Genomic DNA, 21355 nt, shown 5'->3' on the forward strand with positions numbered 1-21355 from the left:
GTATTATATTTTCTTAGTGTACAGAAATGGAACTATTGAAAATATCAGGACTTTATGAAGCTGTTAATTTTTAAATACAAAGTTAAATCAGAACTCATATACAGTATATATAAAAAATGCAAATCTGAAAGTGGACATATCCAACCAAACGTTGTGATATCAACAGTGTTTTTAACTTTAACTTAAATATTCCACATTCTTGCATTCAGCAAACTTAAACTGTATCATACATTAGAATTCCTCTCCCCAGAAAATTGCTTTACCAAGATTGAATAAAACATTTTGAGTACATATACGAGTTGCTTCATCGAGTGATAACAGGCGTAGTCTTAAAATATTTCATTGTGCTTTCATTTTAAGCTAAACAATATGCATTTTCTAAACCAAACTTCCTTTAAACAATTCATCAACTTTTTGAATCAAAAGTTGTTTTACGCATTAAAGATGAACAAAGATGAAAAAGTCCTTTGGTATAACACAAAGAATCAACATAATAGCTTTGTAACAGAGAAGCGCACTTCTACCTGGACTGAATTTTCACCAAACATATCATATGCTTTCTGTGTTTATTACACACTGATTTGACATTGAGTTTACATAAAGCCCATCAATGCTTTAATTTGGAAAATTCATTGCAGACCTCCCATTTGGAGACATAGTTTCAGCAACAAACAAAATACAATGTGCAAAAAGCAACACTGCTGAATATTGAACAGAGAACTCAAAGTATTGAATGGGTTGTATACAGTACACTTCTGAGCAACAGTTGAAAATCCTATTACTAAACTACATAAGCTTGAAAGTTTTAAGACAACTCAGACTTAGAAAAATATGGCAGTTATATTTTCAACTGATTTTTAAAACATTCTCATCCTTGTTACAATAATGCTTTCACAATTATTGCATCTACTTATGTACATCAAAAATGTAATTTTTCATCCAGAAGTGTGAAATTGAGGCTGTTTTATTAAGTGCACACAATTTTCACATAAGACATACAGTATTTTGTATCTTCAGGTTCACAATTACACTAAGTATTACATCCAGTCAATTCCAAGACACAACCTTACCTAATCCAGTGAAATGCCATATGTAGTGCAAGAAAAAGATACTGACGACTTGTGCACAGCAGGTGCTTTTACAATAATTACAACTCAAATCTCTCAATTGAATTTGGATAAATATCAAAATAAGTTGATCAACTCAAATTTAGAAAATTATTAGTGCACATTTTTATATTGTGGTAAATGATTGTGCTTTTCTAAGTCTAGCAGCTCCTTCTCCTGAGCGAATTGCATCCAGTACCGCTTGATGAATTTGTCCTGGGTCAGTGATTTGGGAAGTCAAAGGTGGCTTGGTTTTTCTTACAGGCGATGGCATCTGTGGTTGGGTTTCTGCCACTGCATTGCTACAATCCTTTTTCATTTCCCCATCAGGAAAGCACATCTGTAAAAGATTACAAGACACCTACAATTGAGAATGTTTGTCTTTGAAAAGTATGTTGTGTAAATTCAGGTTTTACTTTACCTTCTTCCCATAAGACCATAAGTTAAAGGAGAAGATTTAGGGCATTTGGCCCATTGAGTTTGTTCACTATTCCATCATGGCTGATCCATTTTCCCTCTCAGCCCCAATCTCCTGCCTTCTCCCTTTTTCGTTGATGCCCTGACTAATCAAGAGTCTATCAACCTCTGATTTAAATATACTTAATGACTTGGCCTGTGGTAACAAATTCCACAGATTCACCACTCTCTGCCTAAAGAAATTCCTCCTCAACTCCGTTCTAAAATGATGCCCCTCTATTCTGAGGCTGTGTCCTCCAATTTTAGACTCTCCCATCACAGGAAACATCCTCTCCACATCGACTCTGTCAAGGCCTTTCAATGGAAGTTTCAATGAGGTCACCTCTCATTCTTCTGACCTCCAGTGAGTACAGGCCCAAAGTCAAACGCTCCTCGTGTGACAAGTCTTTCAATCCCGGAATCATTTTTGTGAACTGCCTTTGAATCCTCCCTAATGTCAGCACATCTTTCCTTAGCACAATACTCCAAGTGAGGGCTATCTAAAATATAAGCAGCTAATCCTTCTTTGGAATACAACAGACCGATCCCCTGAGATACAGTTACTATAATACAGTATACGCTCATCATGAGAATCTGTCCACTGGAACAGTGAGTCACTGTACTGAAAAGCTGCAAAGATTGAGTAATATTATGAGGTAGCTATACATTTTTTATATAGCATATTATTTGCTAAATTAATATTTACTTTATTAATCTATAAATAGCAAATATTAAAATATAGTATTTAAAATAAGCAATAAAAACATTAAAGAGCTTGTTAATAATTAAAAGCATTTACTGTACCTGACTGGCTGTGACATTCAAAACTAGCGCTTTTTGTATTGTTGCAGCAGGTTATAAACTGATTTTGAAACACTTCCTCAATAAGGGCAATTCCCAAACCTTTCGGAGTTTCTCAAATCACTTGTAGTGCTGGTTCCAGCTTTTATGTTCTGTTCAGGTTACGCATGTCTGACTTACAGGCACTGTGCCCGAATGAGAAGTATTTGGGAGGCCAGTGGGATGGGGGGGGGCGGGTGGTGGGAATGGATTTGCTGCCTACACCGGGACTGTGGGCATCTTCTGCTGGATGGGAATGGGGCATTTTCACATGCCTCACCATCCTTCCTCACAAGCAGCAATTATCAGGGGTTGAGTCAATCCAATCGGAGCTCTGAGCAGATTTACTGGCTCGCTCACTCAGTGGGTCCACAAGACTGGCTGGCAGCCACTCTTCTGTGCCTGTTCACTCCCCCATTACAGTTGTTTCGGTGATCCTTTACGCTACATTCCTTCTGTTCATTTCTTACTTATACACAGTCATCATCCTCATTATGTGCCACGTCATATGACATGGATGATCATGCTCTTCCAATGGCCATGATAGTTCTTGGCATTGCCTTCTTCTGGGCAGTGTCTTTACAAGACAGGTGACCCCAGCCATTATCAATACTCTTTAGAGATTGTCTGCCTAGTGTCAGTGGTTGCATCACCAGGACTTGTGATATGCACCAGCTGCTCATATGGCCAAGACTCATACATCCCAAGGCTTCATGTGACCCTGATCGTGGGGCTAGGCAGGTGCTACACCTTGCCCAGGCTAGCAGAGGGAAGGACACCTCCTTTGGTAGAGAAGAATCACCATCCCGCCACCAAAGATACATTAGGGACACTTAAGAAACTCTTAGATAGGCACAAGGATGATGAGGAATGGACAGATATCTAGGAAGAAAGGATTGGATTGATCTTCAAGTGGACTAAAGTTTCAGCACAACATCGTTGTACTGTGTAGTAAGGTTCCATGTTGTAAAAGCTTGGTCTACATATTGAGAATTTCTCCATATATTTGAACTTCCCACGTACCAATGTAACCAATCACTTTTGCAGCTGAGATAGCCTTGAAGTATTGCTATTGTAGCTAATTATATGCAACACACACTAAATGCTGGAGGAACTCAGCAGGTCAGGCAACATCTAGGGAGTGAAGAGAACAGTCGATGGTTTGGATCAAAACCTTTCATTGACATTGGAAAAGGTGGCAGAAGGCAGAATGAGAAAGTGGGGGAGAAGCACAAGCCGCCAGGAAATAGGCAAGTCCAGGGTGGGAGGGGGAAGTTGAGTGAGTGGAGGAGGGGGAGTGAAAGTGAATGGTGTGATGACAGGTAGAAGAGGTAAAGTGCTGAAAAAAGAGGAACTGAGTGTGTCAGTCTCAGCCCAAAACGCCAGCTGTTTACTCCTCCATAGATACTGCCTGACTTGCTGAGTTTCTCCAGCGTCATGTGAGTGTTATTAGCATCATGCAGGTGTTTCTGTAAGAACGTATTCTGCAGAATTTCTTGTGTTTGTGAAGGAGGAGGAGTCAGATTGGAGAGCACAGAAGACCATGGAATAAAGCGAAGGAGGTGGGTGAATGAACAGTCAACGTTTCAGGCTGAGACCCTTCTTCAAGACTGAAAAGGAAGGGGGAACATGTCAGAATAAAAAGGTGGGTGGAGAGGAAGGAGGCTAGCTGGAAGGTGAGAGGTGAAGCCAAGTGGGTGGGAAAGGTAAAGGGCTGGAGAAGGAGGAACCTGATAGGAGAGGAAAGTGAACCATAGGAGAACAGGAAGGAGGACGGGACCTGGGAGAGATGATAGGCAAGTGAGAATAAAAGGTCAGTGTGAGGAATAGAGGAAGGTGGAGGGGGAGGTTTTTTTAACTCAGAAGAAGAAATTGATATTCATGACATCCGGTTGGAGGCTACCCAGATGGAATATAAGGTGTTGCTCTTCCATCCTGAGGGTGGTCTCATCTTGACACAAAAGGAGGCCATTGACTGACATGTCAGAATGGGAATGGGAATCTCAATTAAAATGTTTAGCCACTGGGAAGTTCCACGTGGAGTGGAAGTGCTCGATGAAGCAGTCCCCCAATTTACGATAGGTCTCACCAATGCACAGGAGGCCACATTGAGAACACTGGACACAATAGACAACCCCAGTAGATTACCTCATGTGGAAGGACTCTTTGGGGCCCTGAATAGAGGAATGGGAATGGGAATATGTAAACTAGATGGAGGGATCAGATTCTGTAGGAGGGTTTCTATTTCTACAGCACCAACACTTGAGTGCTTTGAATTCAATGTACCGTAGATTCCGGATTTTAAGCCGCTACTTTTTTCCCACATTTTGAACAGCTTTGAACTTTGCGGCCTATAATCCAGAGCGGCTAATACATGGTTTTTTTTCATGCCGCCTCGTAAACATTTTGCCTCATAACAGTAGACCAATAAAATTGATGAGTAGTTCACAGAGGTCCAATGAAATTGTACGATAAATCAAGCGCACTTTCACAATTAAATTATTGTAAATCAGTCATTTGTACTCACCCTCATCAACATGGAAAACACTCGAAGCATTGTGCTGCCTTATGGCAGTTACTTAGTTTATAATATTTTCGCTTAGTAATTCATTTTCTAGTTAAAGTTAGAAGAGTTTTAACTATATTTGTTTTCTGTACTACATCGCGGGATGCTATGACGTCACACCCGGTTTCGCGGTGTCTTGTGGGAAAATGCCGGTTTGCGATGAAACGGGACGGAGGGAGGGAGCGCATTACGCGAGCGGCTTTGGATCTGAGCGAACGCTGCTTTTAAGTTAAAGGTGATCAATAACTTTTCCTGGTAGGCTGCAATATATATATTTTTTACCAGTCGTTAGGAGATATTGGAATGTTGTTCAGTAAAGAAGTATACGCAACGTATATTTAAAAGTAGCCGCGTTACGGGCCCGGTTCGAAAAAAAGCATTTGCAATATGTATTTGTTTTTGTTACCATATGGATTTAATTAAAAGTTAAAAAAATCCTCACGTGTAATATCTTTCTGTGTAAATATCTCATATTACAACGTGGGACACCTGCGGCCGAAAATCCGGTGCGGCCTTTACAATTAAAAAATTGATTTTATTTCTAAAATTAGAGCCAGCGGCTTTTAATCAGGTGCGCTCTGTAGTCCGGAATCTACGGTAGTGGTTTTGTAGTGTTCTTCATCCTTGTATTATAGCAAGGATAATAGACAATTTTTGCACAGCAAGCCCCAACAAAGAGCAGGATTGGAAAGCTGTTTTAGACCATTTATTTGATCAATCATTATGAAAATTGGCCTTCAAGTTGAGGGTTCACTGATTAATGGGGGAATGGACTTTCTTGATGCAAATAAGACAATAAGACATTGGAATGGGATTAGGCCAGTTGGCCTATCGAGCTTGCTCTGCCATTTGATTATAGCTGATCCATTTCCCATTCTCCCACCTTCTCCCTGTAGACTTCCATGCCCCGGACTTATCAATACACTCAATGACCAGGCCTCAACAAACACCAGTGCAACAAATTCCAAAGATTCACCACTCTCTGGCTAAAGAAATTCCTCATCTCCATTCTAAATGGATGTCTGTCTATTCTGAGGTTGTGCCCTCTGGTCTGAGATACCCCCACCATAAGAAACATCCTCTGTACATCCACTCTATCAAGGTCTTTCAATATTCTACAGGTTGCAATGAGATCCCCCTGCTCATTCTTCTAAATTCCAGCAAGCACAGACCAAGAGCCATGAAACACTCCTCGTATAATAAGCCTTTCAATCCTAGAATCATTTTCAAGAACCTCCTTTGAACCCTTTCCAATGTCAGCTCATCCTTTCTTAGAACAGGGTCCCAAAGCTGCTCACAATAATCCAAGTGAGGCCCCCTCAGCAGTGCCTTAGAAAGCCTCAGCATTCTATTCTTGCTTTAATATTCTATCCTCCCAGAACGAATGCTAAAATTGCATTCGCCTTCCTCACCACCAATTCACCCTGCAAGATAACCTTTAGGGAATCCTGCACAAGGAGTCCCAAATCCTTTTTTTGTAGTTTTCTCCCTGATTAGAAAATAGTCTATGCTTTTATTCCTTTTACCGAAGAGCATGACCATACACTTCCCGATACTGTATTCCATCTGCCACTTATTTGCCCATTCTCCTAATCTGTCCAAGCCCTTCTGTCTCCCCCCGCTTCCTCAGCACAACCTGCCCTTCTTTTTATGGACTGTCCGTAACCTTTGCAACAAAGCCATCAATTCTGCCATCTAAATCATTGATATACAAAGAACCGGTCCCAATACTGACCTTTGTGGAACCCCACCAGTCACCAGCAGCCAACCAGAAAAGGTTTATTCCCATTGTATGCCTCCTGCCAATCAGCCACTGCTTTATCCATGCTGGAATCTTTCCTGTAATACCATGGGCTTGTAGCTTGTTAAGCAGCCTCGTGTGGCACCTTGTCAAAGGCCTTCTAAAAATCCAAGTACACAACATCAACTGACTCTCCTTTCTCTATCCTGCTTGTTATTTCTTCAAAGAGTTCCAACAATTTGATAGGCAAGATTTCACTTTAAGGAAAGCATGCTGACTTTGCTCTATTTTACCACATGCCTCCAAGTACCTCAAAACCTCATCCTTAATAATCGACTCTAACATCTTCCCAACCACTGAGGTCAGACTAACTGGCCTATAATTTCCTTTCTTCTGCATCCTCCCTTCTTGAAGAGTGGAGACACATTTGCAATTTTCCAGTCCTCTGGGATCATTCCAGAATCTAGTGATTCTTCAGTGATGATTAACAATGCCTTCACATTCTCTTCAGCTACCTCCTTCAGAACCCTGGGGTGTACACCATCTGGTCCAGGTGACTTGTCCACCTTTAGACCTTTTGCTTCCCAAGCACCTTCTCCCTGGTAATAGAAAATGCACCCACTTTTGCCCTGACACTTCTAAACACGCAGCATGCTGCTACCGTCTTCATCAATGAAGACCGATGCAAAATACTTAATTCAGTTCATCCACTATTTCCTTGTTCCCTATTGGTCCGATATCTGCTTTCACCTCTTTTTTTACGCCTTATGTATCTGATAAAATGTTTGGTATTCAGCTTGATGTTATCATCATTTTGCTCTTCATACCTTTTTAGTTGCCTTCTGTTAGTTTTAAAAAGTTTTCCAATCCTCTAACTTCCCACTAATTTTGCTCTATTGTGTGCCCTTGCCTTTGCTATCATGCTGTTTTTGACTTCCTTTGTCAGCCACACCTTATCCTGCCTTTAGAATACTTCTTACTGAGGATGCATATATGAATACCTGCAGCTTCCTGATTGCTCCCAGTAACTCCAGCCATTGTTACTCTGCCATTATCCTGCCATCATTTTGGCCAGCTCCCTTGTCATGCCTCTGTAATTCCCTTTACTCATTGTGATACTGATACATCTGACTTTAGCTTCTCTCTCCCACATTCCAGGGTGAATTCTTTCATATTGTGACCATTGCCTACTCAATTTCCCATCCCCCTGTCCAATCAGATTAAACGATTAAATGTATCCACAAAAGCAAACGTTTGTATAAGCTTTCGGATAGCATGGATATGGAATTTAGAAGCTGGAAGAGAAGGATGCTTAATGTTGTGAACATGGAACTTGCATTTATTTGCACTTTTTTTGATAATTAGTCAGAGTAATGATTATATTCAGGTTTGGTATCTTGTGGTGATAACTTTGCCCTCCAATAAGGACTTGTCTTTTTGGTGCTACTGTTGCTGTTCTTTCCTGCGAGTGGGGGGAGGGGGGTCAGGAATTATTATGAGTCGCGGATCATTGATTTTTTTTGTGGCTGGTTTTTTAAGCGGGGGGGGGGGAAGTTTGGTGCCTGTGAGTTTCTTTTCTTTTTTGTGCTGGGGTGGGGTGGAGTTGATGTCTTTATTTCATCAACACCCATGGTCTTTCTGTATGTATTGGCTATCTGGAGTAGATAAGTATCAAAGTTGTATTATACATACATACTTTGACAATAAAATGAAACTTTAAACCTTTAACATCTTGTTTAGTACTGTCTTTGTATAATTTATGTTCTGTCTGAATTTATGTGCCTGTGATGCTGCTGAAAACAAGTTTTATTTTATGACAATAAACCAAGGGTTCTCTATTTTTTCATGCCATGGAGCCAACCATTAACCGAGGGGGTCCATGGAATAAATAAAGTTTGACCTGGATTTAAGCAAATTATTAATGTTCAAGAACAAGTTAATATTCAATAACAGTTATATTTATTAGACTATTTAAGCAAAGCAAGTGTGAAAATTCGGAGTGGAGTAAATCCAGAACAATATTTATCTGCTATGTTGCCTTACTCAAAATATTCAGAGTCAAAGGCTTTTGTATTTGCTCTGTTTTTGAACTACCACATGGAAGTTTCATATGATGTGTTTCTGCTCTGGGTGCTCCTTTTTTAGTTGATATTTTGGGTGATTTTGAATCAGGGCAGCCCGCAGATAACAAAAAATTGAGTGGAACTGAATATGCCTGGACTCTCACGATTGTGTGTTTTATAGTCTGTGATTTTCACTCTTTTTTTTTATGTTGCCATTTGCACGATTTGCTTTTTTATTATGTGTGTCAGGGGGTTGATGTTTTTTCTTAAAATGGGTTTCATGGTTTTGTTTTGTGGCTGACTGTGGAGAAGATGAACCTCAGGTCTGCTGCATACATACTTTGGTAATAAATGTACTTTGCAACTTGAAGCAGGATTATCGACCACTTGTGCCATCATACTGCATGGTGCAGTTTCTTTACAATAAAACAAATGTTGCTTTAAATATAGGTTATGTCTCTCAATGGGGCAGATAGACTTTTGTTTGCTTTTGAGTTTTGTTCACGTTCAAGAAAAATGATCTGGATCATTTTCTTTCAATTAGCCAAAAATGTACACAACTCCAGAACAAAGATTTTGACATCATATTGACAAATGTATTATTATAAAGGAAACCATTTCGTTATGAATCTTGCTAGGACATCTTCAGCATAATCACTTATGCCCTTTGACCTTTGAGCTTTCTGGCACCTGCTGAACAACACTGTTTAGTTTGCTACAAACAACTATTCTGATAAATATTTCTTTTGAATTTTGCTCAAATTCTTCCATTCTACCATAGTATATTTAAATGTATCATTAACAAGTTTTTTTCAAAATTTGAACACTGGTGCTTTCGTTTTCAAGTGGAGCCTGTCCCAGTGGAGATTTTCCTCCTTCTCCAGATACGGGGTGGCACGGTAGAGTAGTGGTTAGCACAGTACTTTGCAGTTCCAGCGATCTGGGTTCAATTCCCGTTGCTGCCTGCAAAGAATTTGTACTCCCACAGCCCAAAGATGTAGGTTAATTGGTCATTGTAAATTCTCCCATGATTAGGCACAGATTAAATTGGGGGATTGCTGGTCAGCGCAGCTCAAATGGCCAGAAGCGCCTTTTCCGTGCTGTATTTCTAAATAAATAAATCATTAAAGCCGCCAAAGCATCAAGACATAAAGTATCTTCTGACAGCGCCCTTTCAGGAATGCATTTCATCTACCTATTGGTTTACCTTTTGTGCATAGCTCAGATAAAAATCTAGAAATCATTTCCTTTGATATACTACAATTTAAATACAGACTCTAGCACTCTCCCAGCAGGACCCACATTTTTGGTGCTTATATGGACTATGATAATTAAATGAATACTTAAATTCAAAGTTTATCCACAACTGGGGAAAGTTTTCCTTCAACCATGGCAATTGGCAAAAACAAAACCCACAAAAGCTTGTAGCCGTAACTGTAGAGAACATTATCTTACAAGAAGCCAACATAAGGAGCTTAACAGTCTCCTCATGGCTAACTGCACCTACAGCGGAGGTCGTCGCCTGGCAATGTACCCTTGCACTGTCATTCCTCAAAAACTGTTGTAATCTCACTAAACTTTAAATATTAAACCAGAAGATCCTTCCAGCTTTAAAAACATATTGATCTGTTGGAAATCATAAACATATTAAATATTTACCTGTAAACTACTATACCATTGTTCTGTGCATGACATCCATGACACTTCATTCACTCTTAATCACTTCAATCACTTTAAGTTCCCTGGCTCTGATCACCTCATTTTCACTATGGACATCCAGTCCCTATATCACTCATCAGGAAGACGTAACGCTCTCCACTTCTTCCAGGAAAACAGATCTAACCAGTTCCCCTCCACCACCACTCTCCCTCATCTGGTGGAACCGGATTATGCCCTCAATAGTTTCTCTTTCAGTTCCTCTCGCTTTCTCCAAACCCAAGGTGTAGCCACAAACACCCGCAAAGAACATCTGAGCTGTCCTCCTTCTTCAAAGACAGGGTCTCCTTCCACCACCATCGATCTCCTCCATTTCCTGCATATCTGCCCTCACCCTATCTTCCTGCCACTTTAACAGTGACAGGGTTCCCCTTGTCCTTACCCACCACCCCAGGAGCTTCAGTTTCCAGCAGGTCATTCTCTGTAACTTCCACCATCTACCACTCAGCACATCTTCCTAGCCATGCTCACCTCCCATACTCTCCAACTTCCATCAGGACTGCTCTCTATGTGACTCCCTTTGTCCGCTCAATCCTTCCCACTGATCTCCCTCCTGGCTCTTAACCCTGCAAGTGGGACAACTCTAACACCTGCTCTTACACCTCATCCTTCACCACCATTCATGACTCCAAACAGCCCTTTTAAGTGAGGCGACACTTCACCTGCCAGGCACCAGATAAAAGATGTGTCTGGTGCTCCTGGTACAGCCCCCTCTACATTAGTGAGACCCGACGTAGATTGGGGGACTGCTTCGTTGAGCAATTTCGCTCTGTCCGCCATCAAATGCAGGATTTTCCTGTGGCCACCCATTTTAATTCAATTTCCCATTCCCATCCCGAAATGTAGGTCCAGGGCCCCCTTTACTCAACACTCAGGTTGGAGGAACAACACCTCAAATTCCAAAAATTTAAGAGATTCTGCAGATGCTGGAAATCCGAAGAAACGCACATAAAATGCTGGAGGAACTCAGCAGATCAGGCAGCATCTGTGAAAATGAATGAACAGTTGACATTTTGAGCTGAGATCCTTCTTCAGGAGCCCTCATATTCCTTCTGGATAGTCACCAAACCCGAAGGCATGAACATCGATTTCTCTTACTTCTGTTAATTTCTCCCTTCCTTCTTTTTCCATTTTCCATTTCCCCTCTCGCCCCTTTTCTTCTCCTCCTCTGCCTGTCACTTACCTCTGGTGTCTGTTCTTCCCCTTCTTCCATCATCTACTTTGCTCTCTTATCAGATTCCTTCTTTTCTCAGCACCTTTACCTTTCCCACCTATGGCCTCCCAGCTTCTTACTTCACCTTTTCTCATCCACTGACCCACCTACCCCTCACCTGGTCTTACCTATCACCTGCCAGCTTGTACTCCTTCCCCTTCCTCTACAGTCCTGATGAAGGGTCTCGGCCCAAAACCTTGACTGTTTTGAGGATATGAGGATCCCTGCAGCATCTGAGGACCCTGAGATCTCTGCCTTGGAGGCTGACGTCAGGCCCTTTCAAGAGGGTGAATCCTCACAAGGCAGCAGACCCAATGGTCTACCCAGTAAGGCTCTGAATACCTGTGCCAACCAACTAGAGGGTGTATTCAAAGACATTTTCAATCTCTCACTGCTACAGTCTGAAATTCCCACCTGCTTCAAAAGGGAAACAATTATACCAGAGCCCAAGAAGGGCAGTGTGAGATGACTACGGTCCAGTAGCGCTCACATCTATGGTGATGAAATGCTTTGAGACGTCGTTCATGGCTAGAATCAACACCTATCTCAGGAAAGACCTGGACCCACTGTAATTCACCTATTGCCACAACAGGTCTACAGCGGACATGATCCCAATGGCCTTGGATCACCTGAACAATGCAAATACCTATCTCTGGATGCTGTTTATTGACTACAGCTCAGCATTTAACAAAATCAATCCTACAGTCCTGATCGAAAAGCTACAGAACCTGGGCCTCTGCATCTCCCTCTGCAACTGGATCCTTGGCTTCCTAACCAAGAAACATCAATCTGTGCGGATTAGAAATAGCATCTCCACCTTGCTGACAATTAACACTGGCGCGCCACAGGAGTTTGGCCCACTACTCTACTCTCTCTACACCCATGACTGTGTGGCTAGCCACAGCTCAAATGCCATCTACAAATTTGGCAACGAGACAACTATTGTTGGCAGAATTTCAGATGGTAACGAGAGAGCATTCAGGAGTGAGATATACCCGATAGTTGAGTGGTGTCACAGTAACAACCTTGCACTCAATGTCAGCAAGACGAAAGAGCTGATTGTGAACTTCAGGAAGGGTAAAACGAGGGAACATGAACCAATCCTCATAGAGGAATCACTTGTAGAGAGAGTGAGCAATTTCAAGTGCTGGGTGTCAGTATCTCTGAGAAACTAACCTGAATGCAACATATTTATGCAGCTATGAAGAAGGAAAGGCAGTGGCTGTATTTCATTAGGAGTCTGAAGAGATTTCTTTTGTCAACCAGAACATTCAAAACCTTCTATAGATGTACCATGGAGAGTATTCTGACTGGCTGCATCACAGTCTGGTATGGTGTGGTGGGGGTAGGTGGGGGGGTGGGCTACAGCACAAGATAGAAATAACTTCCAGAAACTTGTAAAATTAGTCAGCTCTATCAGGGTACCAGCCTCCATAGTATCCAAAACATCTTCAAGGTCTGGTGCCGTAGTAAGGCGGCATCCATCGTTAAGGATCCCCACCACCCAGGAAGTGCCCTCTTCACACTGTCACCGTCGGGAAGGAGGCACACACTCAGCGATTCAGGAACAGCTTCCCCCTCTCTGCCATCAGGTTTCTAAATGGACATTGAACCCACGAACACCAACTCCCTACTTTTTTTATTTCTTAGTTTGCACTACTTATTTAACTTAACTATTTATTAGACATATATATACTTAATGTAACTTCGGTTCCCCCCCCCCCCCCCTGTATTTCTCATGTATTTAACCGCGGCCTTAAAGCTAACAGATTCCAGGACGTGTGCTGGTGATATTAAATCCGATTCTGATTATTCCCCACCACAGATACTGCCCGACTTGCTGAGTTCCTCTATCAGAAATCCATTTCGCACAGCCACGGCAGCCAAAATAGAATCCGTACATGTAAATCTCCCTCTGACAAATGCTTCTCCTTCTGGAGTAGGCTGGAACTTCAATAAGCAAGGAGCAGCCTTTGTGGATACATCAGATGCCCTTACCCTCTGGTGTTCAAATGACGCTGGAGGACCAACTTCTCGCGGGTCTGTCATAAATCTCTTCCAACTTGTGATGCATGTGGATAATATTCAAATTTATTTGTGGTTTTAATTGGAGAACCAAGCATTTTAGGTCAGTTGTGCTTTGAGACATGAAAGTAAAATAACTGGCAGCCAATTTAGTCAGGATCATTGAGAAATGGACCATGAAAATTACCAGCAGCTTCCCATCTGCTAATTTCTGCCACCGGAAGGAATTAACTTCAAATTCTATTTAGGACACTGGTGTGTATATCTTAAAGGCAGGAAAAGAAGAGAGCTGATTTAGCTCAGCTCCTTATTGTACAATAATGGCATGTGTAGTAACTGATATAATACTTCTGTCCTTCATATTATACAACAGTGTATATAATTTAACATAACTATCCCAGAAGCTGAAGCCACATGCACAAAATGCCGGAGGAAATCAGCAGGTCAAGCAGCGTCTACGGAAATGAATAAGCAGTCGAAGTTTCAGGCGGAGACCCTTCTTCGGGACTGACAAAGAAGAGTAAAAAGGTGGGGGGAGGGGAAGGAGGAGAGCTAGGTGGTGATAGTTAAGCCAGGTGGGTTGCGAAAATAAAGGGATGTAGAAGGGATCTGATAGGAACAAAATGACGGTGAAGGTAGTTCCCTGGAAGGATAGGTAGCTGTGGTAGCGAGTCTGGGTGAGTACATGGTCGAAGAGTCGGACAGCAGCAGAGACCACAGAGGGGGAGCAGTGAAAGAGGGTCTTACTAAACTCTCATTGAAAAGAAGATTTAAACCTATCATGGAAGCTCTTTTGTTCATAGTCAATTTACACAATTTGATGCAAATTTCTGACAATTCTCCAAATTTGACCTGATGACCTGAATTTTGGCAGATGTCTTGACAATACTGAATGGAAGTGCACTGCAAGTTTTGTTGGGGGAAGAATATAAGCTGTATGCTAGAAAAACAGAAGCTCCTTTAATCAAACATCGCTGTCTCTGTCACCATTTCTACCCTTCCCTGCTCCATCTGCTTATCAGCCATCCTCACTACAATCCATTTGTCATTGCCAGCCCTGGTTCCACCCTTTCCCCTCACTGGCCATTTCCCCTTTGTTCCTTCAGACTCGAGTCAGGGGTTCCCAACCTGGGGTCCACAGACCCTTTTCTTAATGGTATTGGTCCATGACATAAAAAGGTTGGGAACCCCTAGCCTAGACCTAAAGCATCAACTGTCCATTTTCCTCTTGGGATATACTCTCACCCTCTGTGTTCGTATAGCAGTTGTTTTTTTTTGTTCTAGATTTGAGCATCTGCACACTCTGACATATCCTTAAATATCTGTATTTAATTAATCACGGAAAAATAAATTATTCGCCATTGCTGAAATATTGTTACCTGTCTTGATATGCTTTTGTCGTTGGGCTCTTTGGGAATTGAACATGATTCTTTGTTTCCAAAGTCCACGAGAGAAGATTGGTTTGACGAACTGGTTTCAACAGGCTTGGGCTTAAATGAGTACGTTGTATTTGTTTGAGTTTTTTTGACTGCTGAAGACACTGCAAGAGCAAAAGGTGATGGCGAGGTAGGAGTGTAGGTTTTGGAAGTAATGGTAGTTCGAACACCTTTCGTGTCATTCAAGTTTACACGGAAAGATGGCTTTTTTGGTACTTTTGGAGGCTGAGAAGGTCGGGATGCAGAAGTCCCACCAGGTTTGGACATGTTGTTTTGGACTTTTTCTTCAGATGTACCAGCAAATTCTGGCGGTGGAGGAATTATGAGCTCTCCATCAGTTCCACTTATTGGACTAAGATCCTGAAATGAAGCTCCATTTTCTTCTCTTGCCATGTCCAAGCTGGGCTGGGAAGGTAAACTGGGACTTCTAGCAAGTGCAGAGGTAACATATTGACCTGAGCTTCTTTTATGTAACTGCAGGAAAGCAGATCCAGGCTTCATTTTCTTCTCCGAAACACTTTGTGTTCTTCTGGTAACCATTTCCTTGTGTGGTCCAGATTCTCTGCCGACAACTGATTTAGAAATTGCCGTTTCAGCGTCTGGGGAATGGGTTGCAGAATCGATGGACATTGATTTTTGCATCTTCTCACCGGTTTCTCGAGGCATACCTGTCACCCCCCTTGCAGCACTCAATAGAGATCTTTCTGTTACATCAGATTTGTTTAGTGACTGTTTTGAAGCATCAGACTCTGGGACATAATCACAAGTAGAAATTTGCCGATCCATTGTTTCATCTTCTGGTAAGATTGCTGACGAATTCTTTTCCAATGACTTTGGAGGGACGATTTTATAGGTGGTCATTCCAATCTTTGGTATATATTCTCGTGTAATTTCATTGGATGGCTTAGGTTTGGGTTCAGATTCTGATCTGTATACTATTGGTACTTTTGTTGGACTGTCTGGCCCTATGATTGTATCTTTGGTTGGCTCTGCATCACAGGATTGAGAGAGCGATGAAGGTTCTGTAATTGGTTGGTTACTAACAGACAGGTCTTCCTTATTGGTGAGGTTCTGTACAGTTAGGTCCGTAGAGTTAGTTGAAACAGAGTCAGAATTTGGCTGCTGAGATGACAAAGGCAAACTGAATTTATTATCTTCATGCTTGCCCACACTTTCAGAAATATTTTTCAAAGTTTTATCATGTGATGAAGTAGGAGTGCCATTCACTGTTTTGGCACTGCCAGTCTCTCGAAAATCCAGTGTTTTGTTAGCTTCATCAGAAATAATCTCTTCAGATTTCACCTCATTTACCTCTGTTCCATCCGACTTCCTTTTCTGATCACTGACAGTCACATTGGTCAACTGCACACTGTTAGAATCTTGTGCAGGAAGATCGGTTGTCACACCTCTAGTTATGTCTACCTCAGTCAATGTTCCCGTTTCTGATGGAGTCAAGCAGGAAGTGGCTGGTGTTTCATCAGAAGCTTTCTGATGCATTTCGTGGATTAAATTTTCTTCAGCTAAAATGAAAAAAAAAACCATTATCAGTTTAATTCCACTAAATACTTCCAATAATATACTGCAAGTTCCACAAACCTTTTCAGATGGTTCAATTTAACATCAGAGAATGTATGCAGCATACAACCTGAAATTCTTACCCTTCACAGACATCCACAAAACAGAAAAAACCCCAAAGAATGAATGTTATTAACATCAGAACCCCAAAGCCCCCTTCCCCCCTCCCAAGCACGAGCAGCGACATAAGCATCAACCCTCCCTCCCCTCACTTGCAGAAGAACCAAAAACCAATGTGCTAGATGTAATTGTCCATAATACACTTACCACAACAATGTTGCTGTACAAGAGAAAAGACGTTTAATATAGGTGTAATATAGACAATCACACCAGACAGTTTCTGAAGGAAATAATTTACTGAACACATGCTACTTGGCCCAGTCACAACATGATGTATTCTCATGCCATTCCCTATGGTGAATGTCACATCTCAGGGACACGTGGTCTTTAAGAATGTACAGACTATTTTTGTAACAGATTTTACTTTAAATTTGCCTTGAAATTGATTAAGATTACAGCAGATTTCACGTGTGTGTATGTAGCGTAGCACACGGAGCATTTGAAAAAAGCGATGGCATAAAATAGTTTTAAAACAAATTTACACCTAATGCCACAAAGAACAGAGACTAGTTTGTACTGATACAGGGAGATACGGAGAGGGAGAACAGGGCTATTGGGTTTATTCCCCTGGGAGAAAGCTTGGACCAGATGGCCTTAGTCTGTATCACAATGCATATGATAGCACATTCACAGTGCCTTTAAAAACAGTGAAAATGTTGTCATTCAGATGATGTAACTCTGAATATTGGACTGACATAGGGTGTAAAATAGCAGATCTGATGGACGTGCACAGAAACACAGGGTTTGCTAAACTCCAAAAGCTACTGCCAGGCGTTCCCTTCATTTTAATGGTGAAATCACATAGTTCCATCATTTCTACATGTAAAAAATGTATCTTAATCCAGGTTTAAAACTTACTTGTGAGACAGTGTCACAATTTCACTATCAAACACAATGCTCTCGATCTGTCCTAACTTGCAGATTAAGTGCGAAATATCTCACGTGAGATTGGAATGGATCTGTTTCAGCTGAACGGCCAGGTTCTATCTCAAGGAACTTTACACACAATGACCACTTTATCAGGTACATATGTATACCTGCTTGTTAATGCACATATCTCATCAGCCAATCATATGACAGCAACTCAATGCATAAAAGCAATCAGACATGGTCAAGAGGTTCAGTTGTTGTTCAGAGCAAACATCAGAATGGGGAGGAAATATGATCTTTGACCATGGAATTATTGTTGGTGCCAGACGGGGTGGTCTGAGTACCTCATAAACTGCCGATCTCCCGGATTTTTCACACACACTAGTCTCTAGGGTTTACAGAAAATGGTGTGGGAAAATAAAAAGTCCCGTGAGTGGCAGTTCTGTGGGTGAAAAACCTTGTTAATGAGAGACAACAGAGGAGAATGGCCAGACTGGTTCAAACTGACAGGAAGACAACAGTAACTCAAATAGCTATGTACAATACATGAAGCTTTGAAGCAGATAGGCTACAGCAGAAGACCACAAACATACACTCCATAGGTACCTAATAAGGTAGCCACCGAGTGTACATAACGCCACATAAAAGATACAGGGTGTCCCCGAGTTTCCAACATCCAACTTACGAACGGCCTGCCATAAAGCCTATTATATTAAAAATTCGTCGGCTCAAGGAAGGAGAACGCCATACGCCGTTTTAAGTCAGATCACGTTGCTGTTAACACTATGTTGAGTGTGTAACTTTGTATTTGGCTTAAGTTTTTCTTAGCAAGATTCACCCTGACCCCCTCCCCCCTTTCCCAGTCAGCACTTGTCCCATTTAACCTGGTTCAGTGTGGGTGGACTTTAGGATCCAGGGGAGCTCCAGACCCGCCGCCCATGGCTGCTGTTTCTGTTCCACTGATGGAAAATGATCGCAATTGAAAATAAAGTGGAAATAATAAAGCGATCGGAAAGAGGTGAAACGCCATCGGTCATTGGAAAAGCCTACAGTCGGCCAACGATCGGAACAATTTTAAAGGATAAAGTGAGAATAATGGGGCATGTGAAAGGCCCTGCCCCAATGAAAGCTACAATTATTACTAAGCAACGCAGTGGTTTAATTATTGGAATACATACGTTTCTTAAGTGTTTTATATGCATAGAAAGGTAAAAAATATACTATATACTAAGACAAACGTTTGACTAACTGCGCTAAATAATACCGGATGTACCTGTTCCGACTTACGTATAAATCCGACTTAAAGACGGACAAGGAACGGAACTCGTTCGTAACCCGAGGACTTTCTGCATTCCAACTGTGCATTGGAGCAGCTGCTGCCACTGAGTAGATCTCAGAGACAGCTACCAGGTTCAGTGAAACGACTTAGGTCTCTGGTGAGCTGGGGATAGAATTGTTTTATTTATTTATTGAGATACAGTGTGGAATAGGGTCCTCCAGGCCCTTGAGCCACACCACCCAGCAAACCCCCGATTTAATCTCAGCCTAATCACGGGGCAATTTACAATGACCAACTGACTGACCATGGACTGTGGGAGGAAACTGGAGCACCCAGAGGCAACCCACGTGGTCACGGGGAGAACGTACAAACTCCTTACAGGCAGCGGTAGGAATTGAACCTGTGTCACCTGTACTGTACTACACTATGCTGCCGTGCAGATCTCTGATCACTGCTTCACTAATCATTGGGAGATGTACCAACAATGAACTTTCTTCTACGAGCTTTCACCAAGAATAAATTTGTCAGTTTGTTCTAAAATCAGAGATGGTAAAAATTTCATGATTTTTAATAATGTATCATTTTCACAACCTAACCACAATGTAGCTTTACAAGCCTGTTAGTCAAGTGATCTAAAGACTTACGTGTTACTCTCCACTGCAATATAATGAGTCTGAATTTTAAGTTAGCATCTGAGAATATACAACATTCCAATGATATTCAGATCCAAAAGTTGTATGAAATCACTCAAACAATATTAAAATCAAAGAGTGAATTTAAAGACATGCAAATGGAAAGAAGGAAAATATTTCATATTAATGTCAAGTTACATGTTAATTATTGAAGTTACTTTGAAGCTATCAAATCCATGCACTTAAACAGTGATGATGCCAGAGTCCGGGGTCTTGGGCAAGGTTTAAACAAAGCCGTTTGGGGATTGGACTCTGTAGTTCACGTTATGATGTGTTTTTCTGGTCAATCCCTTTTTTTAATGCTATTTGGTGTGATTTTGATCAGGATGGCCTGCAGATAATGACTGACATAGCACTAGATTAAACTGAACTGAATTGAATATGCCTGGACTCTGTCCATGTTGACGTTGTAAGCTAACGGTTTTATATTCTGTGTTTCTGGCTCTTTTTTTTTGCAATTTGTGCATTTTTTTGTGTGTTGTGGGGGAGGGATGTGGTTTGATGTTTTTCGTTGAACGGGTTTCACGGTCTTGTTTCGTGGCTGTCTGCGAGAAGACTAATTTGTATACTGCATACATGCTTTGATAATAAATGTACATTGAATCTTTGAAATTTTGAGGGCCTATAATACCAACTTCCTTAATTTACAGGAGGCACTTACCATGACTGTTGATTGCTGAAATATTCTTATCTGCATTTTCCATCAGTGAATTGTTATCCTTTTCCATTGCTGTTTGATTGGCGGTGTTTCCGGCTGCACTTACCCTGATAATACACAAGTACAACAAAGAGATGGAGTATAAGATGGAGGTGTAAGAGATGATGAGGGGCATTGATCGTGTGGATAGACAGAGGCTTTTTCCCAGGGCTGAAATGGCTAATACAAGGGGGCAAAGTTTTAAGGTGCTTGGAAGTAAGTACAAGGGGGATGTCAAAGATAAGATTTTCCACGCAGAGAGTGGGGGATGCTTGGAATGCACCGCCAGCGATGGTGGTGGAGGCAGATACAATAGGGTCTTAGATAGGTACATGGAGCTTGGAAAAATAGAAGGCTAAGTGGAGGGAAATTCTAGGCAGTTTCCAGAGTTTGGCACAACATTGTGGGCCAAAGGGCCTGTAATGTGCTGTAGCTTTCTATGTTCTATTTTCTATAAGAATATCACAGATGTTTGAAATTTGTTATCGCATCAAATGACTGTCATCTACATCAATGATCTGGATGGTAATGTGGTTAAATGGATCAGCAAATTTATCCCGAAGGAAATTATTGTTGCAAGGTTGTTCAGTCAGAAATATATACTTCAAAATTCAAAAAAAAGATTCCAGGTACGAAGAAGGATACAAAATGTGGATTAAAAAGTAATAGTGCAAAATGCAGATGTGCAATGAAACTACATATTTAGATACTTAGGGAGGAGTTGTAGAATCTTATAGCCACAGGGTGAAAGGATCTGCTGTGATGTTCAGAGGGGCACCTCAGTGGAACCAGTCTGTTACTAAAGGTGCTCCTCTCTTTGTCCAGTATGTCATGGAGGGGGTGAGAGGGATTGTCCATAATGCTCTGTAGCTTCTGCATCATCCTCCTCTCTCAGACACAGCCACCAGCAAATCCAGTTCCACTCCCAGAACAGAACCAGCCTTCCTGACGAGCTTATCG

The 21355-nt window shown here is 41.5% G+C and overlaps 1 protein-coding gene across 2 annotated transcripts in view; it reads right to left on the bottom strand.

Moving 5' to 3' along the window:
* Nucleotides 1-838: 838 nt before the first annotated feature.
* The window catches only part of cobll1b (cordon-bleu WH2 repeat protein-like 1b), a 170061-nt gene continuing 149544 nt past the window's right edge, over nt 839-21355 (bottom strand). For both annotated transcript variants that reach the window (XM_073047431.1, XM_073047432.1), the window contains exons 11-13: nt 20360-20463; nt 15106-16682; nt 839-1446 (exon numbers count right to left, since the gene is read on the bottom strand). In XM_073047431.1, coding sequence (XP_072903532.1) covers nt 1234-1446; nt 15106-16682; nt 20360-20463 — 1894 coding nt within the window. In that variant the 3' untranslated portion in view covers nt 839-1233. The remainder of the gene's footprint in view (nt 1447-15105; nt 16683-20359; nt 20464-21355) is intronic.

This window comes from Hemitrygon akajei, chromosome 5 (assembly GCF_048418815.1).
Source record: "Hemitrygon akajei chromosome 5, sHemAka1.3, whole genome shotgun sequence".
Taxonomy (NCBI): Eukaryota; Metazoa; Chordata; class Chondrichthyes; order Myliobatiformes; family Dasyatidae; genus Hemitrygon; species Hemitrygon akajei.